This window comes from Channa argus, chromosome 16 (genome assembly GCF_033026475.1).
Source record: "Channa argus isolate prfri chromosome 16, Channa argus male v1.0, whole genome shotgun sequence".
NCBI lineage: Eukaryota > Metazoa > Chordata > Actinopteri > Anabantiformes > Channidae > Channa > Channa argus.
The window spans coordinates 10,965,174-10,984,681 of record NC_090212.1 but is presented as its reverse complement, the minus strand read 5'-3'; the positions used below and the strand labels follow the sequence as shown (position 1 = coordinate 10,984,681).

Here is a 19,508-nt window from a genome sequence, read left to right as displayed (position 1 = left end):
TCAATACTTTTTAATTACATAACTTCCACTTAGTGTTGATTAGCATCTTTTTGAGCACTAATTATTTTTTTCAAAAACAGCCAGGCATTGGTGGGTTGAAAATTGGCTGCTTTTGTAAATATTATGTTTGAGGTACGTTTTTGGACAAATAAAACCAGCGAGTTAAATAGGTCACTTTAGCATGATACTTTTGTGTTTGTTGTTGTAGTTTTGTGTTTGTTTTTGTTATTTAATGTCTACTTTGATCTCTATTGTTTTGTTTCTATGTTTTAATGTTTTGTATGACCTCTTTCGAAGAGTTTCCTCTTGCTCATCATTTTTGATTGCTGGTATCTATCTAATGTAGTAATTTTGACACTATTGATGGAACTCTTATAGACAAGAAATAAGAGCAGAAGTTTAGAGGGTCTGGCCCATGGCCCCCTGACCTCTAGAGACCCTGGATATGTTCCCTGTAGGCCTGTTCAGTAATCCATCCATGCAGCTTGGCCCTTGGGGATTTATGCCTTTTATAACTATAATAATATAATCAAATACTCAAAAAGGTCAATTGGTTTAGTAAAAAAAAAAACTTAATTATGATTTTCTTAAAGTAGAAATTGAAAAAGACTCATCTAACCTCATTTACCCAAATTTGAATCTTTTACACACATTGTGATTACTAAAGATACAAGTACGCTTTACATGTTTTACATAAATAACGGCAAAGACACGTGAGCATTTATTTCACCTACATTGTGCTGATGATACTTTAACAGCGCATTCATCGAAATCACGCGAGATTTCATAACTAGAGCACTGTGGCGGCGAGAGTACAGTTGTGTGGAGTTGTTTTCGGAGAGGGAGGAGGAAGGCTAAGAGTAGACGGAAGCGACAGCTAGAGTTTTTTTTTTTTTTTTTAAAAATACTTTTTAGAAGAAGGAAATACAATATTTATCATGGCGTCGGGGGACACCCTGTACATAGAAGCGGACGGGACTGAAATGCCAGCCGAAATTGTGGAATTGCACGAAATTGAAGTAGAGACAATCGAGACAGCAGTTGTTGGAGACGACGGTGAACACCAGCCTATGATCGCCTTACAGCCGCTTGACACGGATGATCCAAACTCGATTCACCCGCACCAGGAGGTGATTTTGGTACAAACAAGAGAAGAAGTTGTGGGTGAGGATGACTCTGAACTGCACACGGATGACGGGTTCGAGGACCAAATCCTCATTCCCGTGCCCGCCGTGGAGGAGGACTACATAGAGCAGACTCTGGTTACTGTTGCCGGGAAAAGCTCCTCCACAGGCCGGATGAAGAAGTCTGGAAGCGGAAAGAAAGCGGGCAAAAAAAGCTATCTGAGCGGAGGAGAAATGGGGAGAAAATGGGAACAGAAGCAGGTCCAAATAAAGACTTTGGAGGGAGAGTTTTCGGTCACTATGTGGGCAACGGGTAAGTTCAGAGTCCTGGGTGAATTCCTGCAAGGGGGCTGTTCGCTTTGTTCTCGGCCTGTGTTGTCGGCTGTCAGGGCCTAGTTAGGCCCTTGTCCTCCGCTAAAGTAGGAACTAACGCTATTTCCCACATCTGGGCCACTTGAACTTCATTCGAAATGTTTTTGTTTTTATGGGAAGCCATGTTTTATGTGTCGATGGGCGCCGCCATATTTCCCCGGTCTAGAAAGTATGGCGGCCCGAAAAAATGACGTTTATTTGGCCGACGAAGATGGCGGCGAGAGTGGGAGCGAGTGCAGGTGGCTCCGCTAGGCCGCTGTGGCGCAGTTCAGTTCAGCTGTAACGGCAGAGGTGGTGCCTTCAGGAACCCCTCATACTTTACTTTTCTGATCCTGTAAACGCATTATATATATATATATATATATATATATATATATATATATATATATATATATATATATATATATATATATATATATATATATAATTAGTGTGTGTGTCGTTTAAGAAATACAAGTCGACTGGATAATGTAACTAAATTAGGCAGAACAGCTACTGCTGTGTACCAGCCATAGAAAGTATGTTTTGTTTTAGACAAGATATAATTTACTTCATTAATTTTTGTATCCCACTGTCTATATTACATTCTAAAAATGGCTACAGAACAATGAGCACAAACAAATCAACATATAGATTTTATTTTTCATATATTGGAAATGCGAAAGTTTGTAAACATTACAGTTTTAATCTTCCCATCCCATTCCAACCTCATCCACGAAATTAAAGGTCAAAATTGACAGCGTTATTTGTTATCTAAAAGTTAAAATATTAGTAATGATATGACAAAATGTAATATTAATATTTTTTACTCTTTAAAATTTTTATAAAATTTGAAATATTACATCTATGCCTAAAATGCTGGTCTTTTTAATACAGATATTTAAATTACATCAGGTGTTGTGTAAATGTATGCAAGTATAGTTTTTGGTTTTGACTCCTTTTTGTGAGAATTTTATTACATCAGTAAGATGACATGAACAACCAAAAGTTGGGCATTCTCTTTTGTTTTGTTGGTTAATACATTCGCAGCAGTAAACAATGACACAGACAATGACATGAAATAACAGTTAAGCGCTCTGTTGCTTTATAATCTTTCTCCATGTGTTGGTGCCTTAATTATCAACACCTCTTCTCTGTCTATCCCTGTCACTTAGATGACAAGAAGGACATTGACCATGAGGAACAAATCACAGGTGAAAACTCACCACCAGATTATTCAGAGTACATGACAGGGAAGAAGCTGCCTCCAGGAGGCATCCCAGGCATCGACCTTTCAGACCCCAAACAGCTCGCAGAATTTGCACGGTAAGTGCTAATGCTGATTGTTAATATCACTTAATATGGAAGATAACTATTTATATACAGCATTTTTCAAGTTATAAGTTATAAGCCAGTTAAGGAACATTGTTAATCATGGTGCAAAAGTATGACAAGTCAATTAATTTACATGGCTTACTCAAAAAGCACAACTATATATATTGTTTTTAGTGCAGTAATATTGAACATGGAATTAAGCAACTGTGTGAACTGACCCAATATGCATACAGAAAGTATGCAAATGTTGTTCGTGTAATTCAGGAATATGAGAAAAAATGTGGAAAAGACCACGACGACAATGTTTTGGCTCAAAAAATGAGGGGAATATTTGGGGAACTTTAGTGGGCAGCCATCTGTGGGTTTTTTGTTTTTTTGGCACACTGTCATAGTCACCACCTGTGTGCTCCCTTGAGCCCTCTTTAAATTCAGGAATGTGGAAAGTTGGGTTAATGCTTTGGAATAAAGTGACCACTTTTATTTCTCTTGCAGAATGAAGCCAAGAAAGGTGAAAGAAGACGATGCACCCAGAACGATAGCCTGTCCACACAAAGTGAGTATAGTGTTGGAAGATTAGGATTATATACATAATTGGCTTACTCAATTGTACATGTTGATTAATGGCATAATATTTCCAAAAACATACAACTATCCCTTATGTTGTAATGAGGAAAACTGCAGCTGTCTCCAGCAATTGACTTAATCTGGTTTCTCTCCCTCCAAGGGGTGTACCAAGATGTTCAGGGATAATTCAGCAATGAGAAAGCACTTGCATACCCATGGGCCTCGTGTGCACGTCTGTGCAGAGTGTGGCAAAGCTTTTGTGGAGAGTTCAAAACTGAAAAGGCACCAACTTGTACACACAGGAGAGAAACCTTTCCAGGTACGTTCCATCACTTTGTATGTTACATGTATTTCTACATCTAGAAAATGTATAATTGTACTCTGTAATTAGAAAATATACTGCAATTTTGCCTTGCATCATGTAATTGTAAGCAAAGCCTACAAGTGCCTGCTGCTAATAAAAGATATGTTTATTTGAGAGCCAAGCTTGAGGCATGCAACAGCTCTAATTCAGTGTCTCTCATTCCCAGTGCACATTTGAGGGCTGTGGCAAGCGGTTTTCTCTGGACTTTAACTTGCGCACACATGTGCGTATTCACACTGGAGACCGCCCATACGTGTGCCCCTTTGACGGCTGCAACAAAAAATTTGCCCAGTCAACCAACCTGAAATCTCACATCCTGACACATGCCAAAGCCAAAAACAACCAGTGAATCGGCCCTGTACCACAACAGCAATGTGAGCATACACTGGAGGATCTGACCTGCATCTCCACTCCCTGACAAACTGTCCTGTGGCCTGCTTTGTTGTGAGATAAGAAGTTCCATTTTTATTCTCTAGAGATTTACAGAGAAATTAATTTTTCTCGAACTTTTTGATATTCATATGGAGGTTTGAATAAGGAACTCATGAGAACCCCAGCCCCCTCAGGCCTCCTAGCCTACTTTGGCGCTACCTTGTGAAGATATTTCAAGGAGCTGTACCTTAAAAAAAAAAAACAACAAAAAACAAAACAAAAAAAACACACAACTTATTTATACCTTAAACACAGTTTTAACACAGCCTAATACAGTTTTTGTAATATACATCAAATTTTGATCGTTGCTCAGTAATGACACCTTTTCAATTTTGTACTTTCCCCCCCAAGTGTGCATATTGTACACTGTTTGACATAAGCTCTGTGGTAATGTTTGTAGTTAGATTGTCCCTATAGCTCTTCTTGGAAGAGGTACCAGTTTGTTTTACCTCCCTACTTTCCTTTTCATGTGAGTGTGTTTTGAGGGAGGTTTGAATGGTCTTTGCATATTTTCATTTTGTATAATGCAAAATCCAAACCTTGTAGGTGGTAGCCACGTGATTTTCAATAGTCATCACTGATTAAAATGTTTTCCCCCTTTGCACCATCAATACAAAAAGTGTTATTTGTCCTTAGATAAATAGAACTCAACCCTAAACTATAATTTACAATATGTAATAACATGGCTCAACTATTCTAGTAACAGTGCATTTCTGAGCTACATCCTGGGACTGCTCTAAAGAGGATTAAATTAGCTGAGATCACAGGTTAAAGTTTCCCTCTTTAGAAATGTCAGACTTTAAAAAGGAGAATGAGCCAATGGAGTCTGTTTTTGATTTTAACCATTTACAAATGGCAAAAGTGTGCAATATCTGCATAAACATTGAAGAAACATGTTGCCAATATTTGAGGAAGTCACCCCTAATAGTAGTAGTCAGAGTTGATTGGTCAGGTACTTAAACTCTACACTTTTTCTGAGGGAGAATGGAAACAAACAAGTGAAACAGATTCTGGTCCTTTATCAGTTTACCACTATTTGCTCAACAATACAGTATCGACTGAAAGGAATTTATAACTTTACACTGTAAACTTCAGATTTCCAGTTAACGCATTGGCTTAAAGAGGTACTGACCTTCTTCCTACTATACAAGCCTTACACACTGCAAGTCTAGCTTCTGGTGTACTGAACAACCTTTATCCAGGTAATCAGCAGTGAGTAGGGTAGCAATAGCTGGAAAACAGGGCTGCAGCCCTCAAGAAGCACAGGTTCCCTGCTTTAATAATAAACTGTTGGTAGCACTACCTAACCTTATTTCTGCAGCAGCTCTTCTGTTTCTTCCACATAAAAATCATAATCAACTGACCTTTTCAAAGTTGGAAAAAAAAGCTTTGACAATAAAGGCATTTTTTCCCCACAATGTTTAATGTTTGACTCACCTGGTAAAAAACAAAACAGTACAATATATCTGGCTAGATTTGTAACCCACATTTTCAGTGCAATTTTGTTCATAGCCTCGCAGACTAAAGTAAAAATAAAGGTTGTTATTTTTAGGCCACATGAAGTATGTTTTAATTACAATTAATTGGTACTTAAAGAACTGTTGGAAATGCAGTGTGTTATAAAAACAAACATTTGTATCTAGCACATCCCTGCAGAGTATTATGGCAAAATAGAACTTACACGAAACTCAAACACCACATTTGTTCATTCACATGATTTCCCTGATTAGGTTAAATAATTGCATATGGTAAATTTTTATCTAAAATGTAACAAATGTCTAATTCCATTTTTTTATTTTTAAATGAAATGGACACGTATAAATTTTAAAAAAGATTATTGATTTGTTTTATCATTATTTCTTAATTTATTTAAGTCGCAATGCATAGCAATACGTATATCCACACTTCCCATGCAGTTCATCTAGCAGCATAAATGTAAATCATTACCACTTGTCTGCTTTAAATTTTGTTGTATAAACTGAAACAAATCTAGGTCAGTTAATATGGTGAACAGCAAAAGCAGGGAACTGCAGTGCAGCATACAAACCCACCTACCACAGCTGACAAACATAAAATTTAAAGACAGAGTTAAGGCTTTTAGGAGATTATAAAATCCCCCCTGGATTTTTTTTTTTTTTTTTAATGATTATGAAATACAATTAAGCTGATAGAAGTCATGCTGACAAAAACATTCCAGCAGAGACTGGAATAATGCAGTGTTTCAAAATCAATTTATAATGAGTCATAATAAATTGAAACTGTTTCCTCTCCTTTACACCTTTTAGTCTTATTGTCAGGCACCTGGTCCGGAGTTTAGATCTTTATAGTACCTGCTCGCAGAGCAGACAGTGTGCTGATATTATATTGCAAGTGTTCACTCAGCCAACAGGACATCCAATAGTGCAGGGTAGTTTGGTGTCCCCCAGCCTGTTACAGGATCCCACGACAATGCAGCACAAAAGCCTCGCCCCTGAACCTGTTCATCCAGACAGCCCAGGTGACAGCCCTCAGTCACCTGGACACAAAAGGGTGTAAGACTTAGAAACCAGACTGATCACAAAAATCTGTTGCAAAAGGTTGGGCCTACATTATGTAATATTTGCTTTTGCAACAACCTTGTAATGCGTTTTCCTTTTTGTGTTTATAAAGATCAAGTGAAGAAAATGAATCATAAAAGATCATAATTGAAAAAAAAAATGTTGGCAATATGAAATTGCTAAATAAAGCTTAGTTTAGTTTATTTGTATTGTTCCTGACAAAATAAACATTGTTTAGTTATAACAATGTGTATATATAGCATATTGTTGAGGGGAAAAAAAAAAAGCCTTTAATTGCCAACTTAAAGATGCACAAAGTAACATGACTTACATCAAAAAGACCCTGTCCCTTAAGCTTATAGAGACGAGGGTTGAGGAAGCCCAGGGCTGGCAGACCCTTCAACAGGCGCTGATCATTAATGAGAGACAGCATGCCTCCTACCACAGGGGCTGATGCCTGAAGGGACAATTAATCAATGAGAGATGTTTGGAAAAAAAATAAAAATAAAAAGGAAGCTATAGTTAAAATGCATCCATACTTTCGGGTTACTTTTAAATTTTAGAAAACAGCATTGTGGCTGTGTGCATCTGTCACCAAAAAAGTATTATCAAGTTTGATATATATATTTACCGAGGTCCCAGACACCCAGGGGACTGGAGCTCTATTGATGACAACCCAGTAATTGTCAGACAAGGCAGCTATGTCTGGATAGGCCCTGCCACTGACATTGAAGTATGACTGAGGAGGAAGCGCTCCTGCCACAGCTTTCAGGTAACCCTCCACTGCACTGGCCTGTGGCATCACATATACACAATGTTTACTACACTGTAGCAATTAACAACATTAATAGAGCTGATGGCCTAATGATATTACCTGGTAGTCAGGCATCTTGAAGACATTGCTGAAGCCTCCCCCACTTATGTAATCTGTGACTTCATATGAGATCTTGAATGGATTCTTGAATGAGGTTCCTCCTACTGTTGTCACATAAGGGCTGGGAACAAGAACCATGTCATAGGGATTTAGGAGTGCCTGCTGATTAAACATTTTACAGCTAAAAATCTTTGTAGAATTGCAGTTTATAGTTTATATTTACCTCGAGGCTGGGAAACTGGGCCTAAAGCAGTTTAGTTTATCACTCAAATGTCTGCAGCCTGCCCCACTGTCCCCTGAACATGGAACAAAATCAGAAAGAGTACTGCTGTAATGCTGTTATGACAGTTACATGACAAGGTGTGTAAGGAGGTTTTTCAGAGATACTATGCCATCATGGGAATTCAGATTTTTAAAAGTGAATCGATGTTTCAAGCGAGATATGGATGTGAAAATTATGGAGCAAAACCAATGTCAGTTGGGATATTGCCCAACTGACAGTGATATTTCCCCTTTTGAAGTACAGTCTATTGTTTCAAGTAGTTCTAAAACAGGAACTTGTAGCTGACATAACCAAATGGATTTAAGACTTGACAAACAAGAGGCCAAAAACTTTAATTACCTGAGGCAAAGAGCAAAGAGATTCCCCTGACGCCAGCCTTCATGAACTCTGTGTTGATGCGCATCATGTAGGCAGTAGAAAGGCTGTCTTCATCATCTCCATAGCTGATTGTGTGAACCCAGGGCAGGCCTGACATGTTGCTGAGAAGAACCATCCACTGAAGGAAAGGTTCCTGAGACTCATGGCGACCTGAAGTGAAGTGAGGAAATGTCAACATGTGCATAATCATTTTTACAGAACTGAAATATGGTGAGTGAGCAAAAACATGCCAATTTTTTTTTAGATAATTGTTTGGAAAAAGGTCATTTCTGTTTGACAATACCAGCGGCCAAGAAATTTAGGAAAAAAATAATAAAAACTAAACCTATTTTGCAAATTCAGCTTTTATAAGAAAGTTAATATCAAATGTATAGTAAGACAGCAACATGAACAGCAGCTGTTTAGCAGATATGTTTAGTGTGCTAACTTGGTAAGCGGCACTGAACAGCTATGGCATACAAAAGTTAAAATTGTATTCTCCAGGAACAGTCAGTGGAGCACCAAATGTGTTAAAAATCCCTCTCTGGGTCCTGAAAAGTTGCTACAAAGTTTTACTAGAAGCAACAGTTCCATTGTTATTTCGGTCTGCCAACAAAGCAACATAGCTATTCATGGCTGCTCTCACATAATGGCATAATTAAGAAGGAAAGAACATAAAGAGTAAACACGTGCATGCACACAAAGAGCTGAAGCCGTCTTTTCTGCTACGAACCTGGATTGGTGAAGACCCATGTAGAAATGTTTGCCCCTGTGCTCATAATGTACTCTATATCTAGACTGGCCTCAATACCAGCTTTTCCTCCTCCCTGGGTGCCTACCACTCGATCCACCTGAGACCGATGTTGGAAACTGCTGCCATACAAGCTCATGAACTCAGCCAAATCAGCAGGGTGGTAGTACTGCTCCAAGAACTAAAAGACAAAACAACCAACTTAAGTGAAAAGTATACTTAGTCATTGTAAGATTTTGGTATCAGAGATAATGTTTATATGTCTAAAAGCAACATTTAATATTTGATCCTGGACCAATATGCATGAATCCTACCTGGGCTACAGCCTGACTGTTGTTCTGAGCTGTTCCCACATCACTTGCTGTCAGATTATAGCGTTCCCTCAAGACGTAAGGAGTCACACCGAGGTGCAACCCTGGCTTAGAGTGTTTTTGCTCCATACTGAGGACTTGCCTTCTGGGAGGGAGCCGATGTAGCCCTCCAACTGGAGGAAAATACAGACACCCATCCATCTATGTTAGTGGAGATCTTTATCCAATGATAAAGAAATGATATTTTACAACTTAGGAAATCATGTTTACCAAAGTCAAGGTGCTGGTGAACATCATCATGAACAGAGTACGGAGCTGAAGACCTCACTAAAGTCTGACCATGTCTGACATAACGATGGAACTTGCTTCCTGGAAGCAGCGTCTCTGCAACCCTTTAATTCAGAAACCAAACATCAACAGTTTGAATTCACTTCACATCGTGTACACTCATGTTGGTCAAGATTTACAATTATAAATTTTGATTTCAACCAATAACCACAGAAAGAGGAACTGCCTCACAAGATAAGTTTTGCCTCTGCATGATATGCACGCAAAAGGACCTAAAGCAAAAAAGTACCTTCCTGTTTTGCAAATGTATTAAAAAACAAAAAGCCAACATACTGTTAAGCAGATTAAATGTGTCCAAAAAAGATATGCTTACTCTGCAGTCATGGTGCACTGTAAAAAGTCCTGTGTGCTAACAGTCAGGCAGTTTGTAATCCCATGAGTCTGCAGCCAATGACGCACCACCTTCTGGGTCAGTTCAGATGGCTGCACAAGGGAAGAGACATCCTCCAGGCTGAGGTGTTTACCTGTGGGGGACAAATCAAGACCTGTTTGCAGCATAGAAAGAGGCCACAGTTAAGAGAAGGCTTTTGTCCAGTCAGTAAGGCCGCTTTTAAACTACAAAATCAGTGGAGTTCATTATAAAGAACAGAAATATCAATAAGTGGATATACAAACTCTACCGGGCATCTCAATTTGCCCAGTGCATGGAGCTCTGTTCAGATCCTAGATTTTTTTTTTTTTGTGGTAAATTTAAGAACAGCCAGCAGTTATAGGTCTTACCATACTCTGCTGAGTCAGGGTCTGACACTAGTCTGAGTATTTCCTCCAGCAAGTTAACATTCTGCTGCTTCAGGGCAAAGGTCAGCTCCAGCTCGTCTGTGGGGTTAACCCGACTGACATGAGTCCAGTCTTCTGGTATCCTATCGAAATAGGAGAAACTTTTTAGTCCTGTCTCGATGGAATCTAAATTGAAGGCTGCTGAATTTTAAGACAACTGCTTGGCTTTTGTGATTTTACTGTTAACTGAATGTTTATGGAAACTTTAAGTATCAAAGATAATGTGATCTTCCCTCAGCTTATGTAGTTGAGCAAATCTTTACACCACTTCACAAACTCGAACACGGACACAAATGAATGGCAGACATTCTAAGCCATAGGCCACAATTGTTCAGCTTGGTAAAATCCATATTCAAACCTTTATCTATTCAAAGATAACTGGGAGGAGTATAAAACAAAGACAAGCACAAGATTTGTAAAGACACAGGAAAGAAGACTTTAACAATCAGTTTGCTCACAGGACATCTTGATTATATTCCAGATATCCACTCCAGACTAACGAGCTGAATAACAACAGGATGGAGACGGTCAGTCTGTTGGGAGAAAACATAAATCAGAGAACAACATTTACACAAGGGACAAGACATGTTTAAAATTTCATCATCTTACTTCAGTGTTTCTCAAAGAAAATAAAAGCCTCAATGTTACATCACATTGAGACTTTATTTACAGCAATTTGAGCTATAAGCCGCTCAAATTGAATGTTTAACCATGTGGGTTGAAAGTGATGAAAGGGTTAGAAACAAGCTTTACACGTGTCAAAACGTGCTGTTATTTACAGCATTTTAAACACTTGTCTCCTGCCATGTTTGCTGTAGGTCGCTCTGTGGGTCATCCCAGCTAAATGAAACCTTAACACGACGAGCGCTACTTTACCAATCACAGAAAATACTGTTATCAACTACTTTCTTTTCTAGGCATCTTCCGAAGAAAATCTAACTTTGTAGTAATTTAGGAGTACTCACTGTAGTTTCATCGTGTCCTCGTTACCAGCATGAAACGCGGCCGTTGCCCTTTGATGGAGGGACTATTATGGACACGGGGGTCACGTGACTCGTCTTCACGTGATCGGCTGCGCAGATTTCTTTTCCGTGAACTTCACTGAGCGCCTTTAAGTTTCTACGTGATTTACGTTTAACCAACTTGCCCTTCACTTATACTGGCTGAATATACTTCGCTTAATTATTACTATTTGGGTGGAGGTGTGGGGCAACACAGAGCAGTAAGAATTGTAGATTCGAAGGGAACAGACCGACGAATTGTTAGTTATAAGTCAATCATTTTTTTAAGCAACAGTCCCAGCAAATGTGTGTTTTAGGAAAGGAAATTGCTTATGCCTGGACAGTGACATAAAGGATTTTTCTATATAATAATTCATCCGTCCACCCATTATCTGTAACTTATCCTGTTTAGGGAGGATCCAGGCTGTCATTGGGCCAGAAGCGGGATACACCAAGCAGTTTCCCAAATTATTAAAGGTAGAGGAAAATGTACATGTTACACACAATCCAGTTATTTGTTGCATTTTTGTATTTTTTTTTAGCTTTTCTTGCATAATTTTCAAAACTCAACCTCTCCAAGAATCAACTCAAATATTCTTACCACAAACAAGCAAACTTTGAGCCATTACCATTTATATAAATAACTGTTGTCGCTATGTATGTAATATACACAAACTAACAAAAATGAAAAAAGGTTTATTAAAAGAATAATTGCAACTGTCTTTGGGATTAAGACCAAAGCTATATGTACAGGGACATATTGGAAGAGAAACAAGTCTGTTTTTGACAGCAAGCTACAAATTAAAATTATAAAATAATCCCAAAATATTAACCATAAATTTAAAACAAAATGTATTTCATTTATATACAGTTGATTGCATTTTGGACATTCTGCTTGTTTCATACCGATAAGCCTTTGTATAATCAAAAAATTAATTTGAATGATAGAGGAGCAAAACTCCTTTCTTGTTCACATCCAAGTTAACCAGGAAAAGCTCACATCTCTCCTTTGTTCCTCTGAAATGAATGAATGTCTTTTTTTTTTTGACATTTCAGCTGCAGTTTCAATCAGTCATTGTCTGAGAAGTAGAAATCCTCCTCCTCTTCGCTTTCCAATAGTGCACCTTCATTTCCTGGAAACATCTCCCAAATAACAAAGCTATCATTTTCTAGTGAAAAAGAAAAGAAATTGATTAGGTTCATCAACAAGAATCATGTTACAAAAGAAATGTAGCAAATACTGCTTTCAGCCAACAGTCTAAATCACAGCCTTTAAAATAGATCATATTAATTTCAAAAAAGATTCTCTAAAACATAGAAATGGACATCAGAAAAGACAAAATAAAAGACATTTAATTTTTAAATGTATTTATATGTACTGGATAGCCACTGTTTCTAAACGTTTTCTATTATTTTGGCTTTTTCTGAGTGTACAGTACAGGGATTCACTTATTTCCAATACACTTGCGTAAACTCTTAAAGAGAACATTCCTCAGAAATTTTACCTGTGTTTTCACATCGTCTCATTGTTCGTTTAACTGAGGGCGTGGGTGTAAAGCTCTGAAAGAAAAAAAGAATAAATAGTGAGTTTGTTCCACTGAATAACAACAATCCATCCATCTTCAAGATGACAATCTCTGAAGCCTAATGGGTCAATACCTTAGACAATGGAGCATTTTTGCAGACGTTAAACTGATTTTTTTTCATCCTCTTCTGTAGCTGAAAGACATATTTGTCATCACTGTTTCTGTGAAAACATGAAAAAGATACGTTAGTTATTGTATTGCAAAGAAATCTTAGAAGCCAGAATTGCAGTGGTTCACCTGTTTGGAGAGCCCATCATGCCAGGAGTGATATGCAGGCACTGAGGAGTCTTCACCTCTGGGAAAAGTTTTGACATGGGAGTCAGAGGCTTGAGGTCGGACACTGGGAAGTCATGGTCATCGCTTTGGCACATGGAGGGTATCTATTCATCAAGACATACACAAGGGAAATGGTAAGACCCACATTTTATAACAGAACAAAATCACTAGAAAGACAAGACTTGGAAAAAAAACAAGGATTTTTGCAAAATCCCAAAACAGAAATAGGACAAACCTCAAACCGTTTACTCTGCATGTACGCTGAGCTAAAAACGTCATCAACTTCTTCTCTGGGCATGGCCTCCAGGAACTTACGCACCTGCTGCTTCCTCTTAAAGGTTCCCGCTCGGGCAGATATCACAGGATGATCTGTAGCTAGGTACAGATTATAGCTTGTCAAATGTTTGCAATATGCCATGTTGTCTTTGTACAAAACATAAAAAAGATAATTTGAGAATTCCCCCAAAAAAACAAATGTATTCACACTATATCACACTATTGCTATTTACCAAGATTTGCATGTCCTTCTTCCAGTAAAAATATTGTTCCACTTTCTAACTCATGAGGATGGCATAATTTATAATACTTTTTTTTACTCTATTCTTACCTTTTATATTAGATCTTTATATTACATGTTATAGAAAGATGAATCAATTAATTGACAAAGTGATTGTTTAATAATTAATGAGAATAACCCTCAAATAAAGTCTAGAGTAACTACTCTATCAGAGGCAAATACATTAAAGCAACTTCCGTATGATACAACACAATAATTTTACATTATCTGATATCTTTGTAAAGTTAACATGCTTTTTAAAAGATTCTAATTTCACCATCAGTTATGTCTTCAGGCCATATTGGTTTGTGTATTGAATCATCCGGTGTTTCTATTTTTTCGTCCCAAACAGAAACCTTTCTCTACCTTGATTTTTTGCTGCTTCCTGCTGTTCCTTTTTGGGTTTCTTGGCTTTCTTAGTGGGAGTCTGTGAGGTTCCCTGGGATGTGTACTGCAAGTGGCACTCTGCTGCAGAACGTGTTCCCACGATTCTCGCCACCTTTGCCCAGTAACCTGTCATGTGCTTAGGATAGTGAGACACAGCCCTGGAAAGCAAATGCACATACAATACACACATCAGTGGGCCATGAGGTTATGGCTTATGAGAAGAATGTTTTTATAATACTATTAAAAGGTTCTTTCTCAATCTGTGGTAAAAAAGAACTTACTGTTGTAGCTTCATGAGCTCTGCCTCAGTCCATTTGTCGTCATCTTCTTCCTGTGGAACAACTGCGTTGTGTTTGTTTACCATGTGCTTCTTGCTGGACTGCACTGATTTGGCTGGAGGTTTGGTAGCTGGTGATGTTTTGTTGACTTTTTTCTGTGTTTGAGCAGCATCACAGATTTTTGTTCTCTTTCTCAGTTTCATCGTGCTTTCCTCAGAATTCTCTGATGACTGACAGGAAGACGACATGGTATTTGGCTTTGCCTTTCCATGTCTCTTCCTGTGCTCTCCTTTCCCCCGTGTCTTTCTTTTGACAAAAGACTCATTATCTGATAACTGCTGCTGTAATGTTTGATCGATGCCAGTCAGTGATTCTGGAGACCATGCGGTACTTCGTTTTCTCTGGCTCACTGGAAGTCTGCCGGTGTCATGTGTGTGTCTTTTTGATGGGTGGGTGGAAGCCTTTTTAGGTACTCTTTGCTTTGGAGCAACAGTATTCAAAAGCATTTTTTCTGTAGCTGGACTCCTTCGGCTCGATAATGCTTTTCTAGCAGAATATTCTTCGGGACTGCTATTTTGCTCCACTGAAGGTTCTGATGGATTCAAGGGACTGTCTTTGGAGTTAATCTTGGCTCGGTTACGTTTGCGGAGTGGAGCCTTAACCTTCCTAAGTGGTAGGGATACCTCTTCTTTGCTGTCTGATTCAGAATGCTTATTACCTGAAAACAAAGAGGACAGTTTGTCTGCATGAGACTCACAATTTATATCTCATTGTGAATAAACTGCAGCAATGCAGTTATATCTTTACCCTCACTGCAGGGTATGAATACACGGGTGGGTTTCTGTGACTTCCCCGCAGACACTGTTGTGCTGTCCTCCTGTGAGACACAACAATAAATCAATCCAAAAATCAAAACAACTGACCATCGAAATTAAAAATATGATTGGCATTGTTATGTAATGTAAATGCGCTTGGCTTCATGTGCTTACAGAAATGCATATGGGGGTATCATAACGTTCAAGGATGGAAACATTCATGTATGCATCCAGAATGACTCTCCCTCCTTTCCAATACTCTAGAGGTGGCTTAATGACCCGACCGCTTCGGGACACTTTCGTAGCCGAGGAGGCTGGAGGAGAGGAATTAGCTGAAGAAGAGGAGAGAATACATTTACATGTAAACAAAAAATTACAGCTAGATTAACTAAAAAGTAGCAAAAAGTAGTGGTTTCTAGAAATCTCACTCTAGTCTATTTAGTCTTTTGTTGTTTGTAATGGTTATGGTGGCTTGTTGCCTAGGATCTGATTACAAGTCTGTTAGTGAAAACATATCTCTTGAACGTACGTGTCTTGAAAGACTTTTGCTTTTCCCTCTTTACAGAGATGTTGATGGAAGAAGACTCAGATTTTTTCTTCAAATTGCTGTTTCTCCCTTTGTTGTTGTTCTCCGTTTCTATGCTGGGGTTGATGCAAAAAAAAACAAAAAACAAACAAACAGATTAAAACACCAACACCGTGACATGTCATCCAATGCTTTTTAACATTTCCAGCAAAAACAAACCATGTTTCTCTAAAAGAATGAAATTGAAACAAATATTCTTACTGTCTTGACTCTAAGAGAAGCTTCTCATAAAGCATCTTCCAGTTTGGAGGAAATCCATTAACAAATTTTTTCAAAAACCACTTGGGAAACCCTGTTGGCAAAACGTGAGAGAGAAAAGAATTAAACACAATAATATAATTTGCAGTCGTTGTGCAAAGTAGTTATATTTTGTCACTATACTTTTACCATTTTCTTCCAAAGTGAAACCTACTCTCTGCTATCTACCTAAAGTTACTTACCAGAGTCCATGCCCGGCTTCATCTTGCCAACTAAGATGTAAACCCTCCCAGTTACAGTCTTCACCACAGAATTTGAAACCCTGTCCACGATGAAATTACTGTTCCATGGTATGTTTTCATCCCTGGTTAGAAAAAACAAGGAAAGATTACACATTAAAACCACAACAAAATCTTCAGCAAATTTTAAAGGCCTAATATAGCAATCTGAAAATACACTCACTGGCCACTTTGGTACACCTGTAGAATCTAATGCAATCCAATAAAGCAGCTCTGCTATAAAATACTAATTATAATTTCTCAGTTCTTAAGTTGAAACTGTCAGAAAGGCATTTAATTGCACAGTTCAGTTTTCTCGAACATTTACACATACCTGTGGATTCCATCAACAAACAGGCCCTTATGGGTTCTCCTCAAAAACCACTGTTTGAGATAAATCACACACTCCTGCAATAGAACAAAACACAAGCTCAGTAAGAACCAATAGACAAAACTCTCCAAGAGAAAACAATTTACTTGCTCTTACCACTTAATCTAAAATGTGTCTGGAAACACAAATCTTTTGTATCCAACACTTCAAAGGATTAGGTTCATTGCTGTTTTTTCACGTTTAATCAGCAGATGATGTCTCATTTTTTCCTAACTGTTAATGTCACAATTTTCTACTCACATTTGGGAATTTTTCACAATTCTGCAAGTTCTTGCGTTTAAACACAGTCTGGTGTTTATTCGGGATGGAGATCCGTGGCGAATTGAGCACCAGCGGGTCTTCAAAAAACACAGGCTGTGACTGCACAACAGGGACCAAGCCATCCTCAGACGAGTTGCACTGCTTTTCAGTGTTCTCAGCCCTGGAGTGTTTGACAGGAACAACGCTTTCTGTAGCACTTCTATAGGCAATGTTCTCAATCTTGTCCACATTGTCAGCTGTGAAGAGAGACGTGTCTCTGGACAGACCGAAGTTACCTATGGAAAACAGTATAGGTGATAACACGAAACTATGTTGTGCAGGATAAAAAACAAAACAGCAAAACAAAATCTATTTTTACATCCACTAGATTCAAGTAATCCCACAAAACATCACTCACCTCCACTGAAGAGTTGCCTTGTGCTACTGTGGACTTCATGAATTCCCTGCTGCTCCCTTTTACTTTCCCTCTCCTTCATATAAGCAAACATTTTGGCTGGAGACATCACTGGAACGTTTTCTGTGATAACACAGCAACCTGTTCAAAATAGCAAAATGATCAACACCAAAAAGATGCCGGTCAATATCATCCTGTGACTTGCAGCTTAGCACTAATGATAACTCACGCTTTTTTGCTGTAGATCTTGGCAGAGGAAACATGAGTTCATGGGTGTACTGGTTCATCTCCAGTTGTTCAGCAGGTAGTCCTCGAACATCATTTAGCTCCTCCATGCAAGTGCTGTTTTGGATGTTATCTGTGAGAATGGAGGAGGTTTTCCTTTCCCGTGACTGACTTATGATTTCATTGCTGATCCCCTTTGTACTGCTACTGACTTTACCGAAATCCTGTTCCCATTTTCTTTTCCTCAACCTCTTCCTCATTGGGGAATAAACATTGGATGGAGACATCAGTTTGTCTTGAGAAGCACATTCCTCTTCAAACACACTCCTTATACAATCATGTTGCACTGGTTGTATTTTTACTGGAGTCCTGCTGGTCGCTTTATAACCATCCAAGTCTCTGACTTGAGTGGGTTGAGCGTGGATCTGCTCTCTGTTTACTACAGAGAGGGGGTGAGAAACAGCTGTTGACTCCAGGAAAGATCCCTTTGTTGTTGTGTGTCCATATATTGAGATAGGAATATGTCCAGTTTCACTAACAGGAGGCCTTCTGTCCACATGTTTGCTGTCAATGGCTGAAAACGGGAAAGTCTTCTGGGGACTTGAAATAGGCGAAAGGGTAAAAGCCTGCACTTCTTTGCCATAAGAGCCTAATCTATCATTGTCCCCGAGATCATGGGTCTTCCAGATGCACTCCGCAGTTTTCCTGGGCGAATTAAACTCTGCTCCATGTTTCTCTCTAACGTTCCACGGGGGATCTTTGTCGGTGAGAACACCATCCTTTGCGCACATCGATTCTCTCTGCACTCTGGATTTTAGCTTAGCAAATATCTTGGCAGGAGATTCAGATTTTGTTTGTTGTAATAAATTATGACGCGACGCCATTAGTTCTTGTAAAAAAAAAAAAAGATAAAAAGTTATTATAGATCCGAAGCGTATGCTAGCAGCTAGCTCGCAAAATTCAAATTTCGCATCACGGCTCCCTTTGGCCAGAATCATGTGACGTAGTTTTAAAAAATACGCCCTTTCCGTTTTAGTTTTCGTAATAAGATTTTTTGAAATGTGTCACATGCAACAACTAAGGCCCGTTCTAAACAACAGTTAAAGCACATAATCAAGCTGAGCAGAAAGAAAAATAAGGTAGGGGCTTTCTCCTGAAATAAAGTCAGTGATAAGGAATCTCGGGGCCTTTTTCCAATAACATCTCTGTTTCAGTTAGGTAGTCTACTTCAATTTACGGTATAGTATTTAGTATTTATTCAAGTTTGTAATAATTGTATAATATCTAAAGATATTTACTGGTGGCTTTGAGGTTGCCTAGCAAAATTTGGACTGCAGATTTGGATTTGAGATTTTTTAGCACTTTGAACCTAATGTTTTAAAACATAATTACTGGGCAAAGTTTTGGGTATATATTTAAATATATTTTAGATTTTATATATTTTTTTCATTGCAGCTCTAGCTCAGTTGGTAAGGCAGTCGTCCACGGATCACAGGGCCAGTGTTTCGATCCCGGCAATATGTCCAAGTGTCTCTGGGCAAGACACTGAACCCCTAACAGCCCATTCCCATCCCCAGCGGTAGAAATTGGGGAGGGTTGCGTCAGGACGGTCATGCGGTTTAAGAACTGTGCCAAATCAACATGCGGACAATGATCCGCTGTGGCGACCCTGACCTCACGGGATAAGCCGAAAGGTTATGCTGAAATATATTATATATATTTATATTAGTCTTTATATATTTTCATTGTAGATCAAAAATACAATTTGGTAATTAGGAACTCTTATTTTAGAAAAGAAACTTGTATTTAAAATAACTAGACTGAGGCTATGTTGCAGTAATGTTTGTATGTATATTACAGAAATATGT

The 19,508-nt window shown here is 38.5% G+C and overlaps 3 protein-coding genes across 3 annotated transcripts; 1 reads left to right on the top strand and 2 right to left on the bottom strand.

Annotated features, from left to right (window-relative positions):
* Positions 1 to 818: 818 nt before the first annotated feature.
* Positions 819 to 6,685, top strand: yy1a (YY1 transcription factor a). Its single transcript, XM_067480771.1, has 5 exons — positions 819 to 1,437; positions 2,651 to 2,801; positions 3,303 to 3,363; positions 3,535 to 3,693; positions 3,905 to 6,685. Exons 1-5 carry the CDS (start codon positions 939 to 941, stop codon positions 4,085 to 4,087), a joined length of 1,053 nt encoding a protein of 350 aa, XP_067336872.1. The 5' UTR covers positions 819 to 938; the 3' UTR covers positions 4,088 to 6,685.
* On the bottom strand, positions 5,573 to 11,502 carry tpp1 (tripeptidyl peptidase I). The gene is made up of 13 exons (XM_067480766.1): positions 11,374 to 11,502; positions 10,867 to 10,941; positions 10,352 to 10,491; positions 9,945 to 10,095; positions 9,554 to 9,675; positions 9,287 to 9,456; positions 8,955 to 9,153; positions 8,204 to 8,392; positions 7,805 to 7,877; positions 7,582 to 7,702; positions 7,339 to 7,500; positions 7,039 to 7,164; positions 5,573 to 6,685 (listed from the first exon to the last, which is right to left on the bottom strand). Exons 1-13 carry the CDS (start codon positions 11,382 to 11,384, stop codon positions 6,545 to 6,547), a joined length of 1,680 nt encoding a protein of 559 aa, XP_067336867.1. The 5' UTR covers positions 11,385 to 11,502; the 3' UTR covers positions 5,573 to 6,544.
* A 583-nt stretch (positions 11,503 to 12,085) lies between these two features.
* mis18bp1 (MIS18 binding protein 1) lies at positions 12,086 to 19,300 on the bottom strand. Its single transcript, XM_067480763.1, has 16 exons — positions 17,645 to 19,300; positions 17,419 to 17,556; positions 17,001 to 17,296; positions 16,704 to 16,777; positions 16,334 to 16,455; positions 16,095 to 16,185; positions 15,837 to 15,949; positions 15,482 to 15,639; positions 15,300 to 15,369; positions 14,496 to 15,210; positions 14,194 to 14,372; positions 13,507 to 13,646; positions 13,233 to 13,375; positions 13,069 to 13,156; positions 12,915 to 12,969; positions 12,086 to 12,578 (listed from the first exon to the last, which is right to left on the bottom strand). The coding sequence occupies exons 1-16, from the start codon at positions 18,636 to 18,638 to the stop codon at positions 12,478 to 12,480; spliced, it is 3,477 nt and encodes a 1,158-aa protein (XP_067336864.1). The 5' UTR covers positions 18,639 to 19,300; the 3' UTR covers positions 12,086 to 12,477.
* Between the last annotated feature and the right edge of the window lie 208 nt (positions 19,301 to 19,508).

Bases quoted from the DNA above. Each gene is read 5' to 3' on its own strand.
- yy1a (XM_067480771.1), top strand. From the start codon at position 939: ATGGCGTCGGGGGACACCCTGTACATAGAAGCGGACGGGACTGAAATG. The intron at 2,802-3,302 runs GTAAGTGCTAAT...TTTCTCTTGCAG, and splicing joins CAGCTCGCAGAATTTGCACG to AATGAAGCCAAGAAAGGTGA. The intron at 3,364-3,534 runs GTGAGTATAGTG...TCTCCCTCCAAG, and splicing joins CGATAGCCTGTCCACACAAA to GGGTGTACCAAGATGTTCAG.
- tpp1 (XM_067480766.1), bottom strand. The intron at 7,878-8,203 runs GTAATTAAAGTT...TTCCATGTTCAG, and splicing joins CTCTTTGCTCTTTGCCTCAG to GGGACAGTGGGGCAGGCTGC. The intron at 7,165-7,338 runs GTAAATATATAT...TTGTCCCTTCAG, and splicing joins CCTGGGTGTCTGGGACCTCG to GCATCAGCCCCTGTGGTAGG.
- mis18bp1 (XM_067480763.1), bottom strand. From the start codon at position 18,638: ATGATTCTGGCCAAAGGGAGCCGTGATGCGAAATTTGAATTTTGCGAG. The intron at 15,211-15,299 runs GTAAAGATATAA...CTTTGTTTTCAG, and splicing joins ATTCATACCCTGCAGTGAGG to GTAATAAGCATTCTGAATCA. The intron at 12,970-13,068 runs GTATTGACCCAT...TTTTTCTTTCAG, and splicing joins AAAATGCTCCATTGTCTAAG to AGCTTTACACCCACGCCCTC.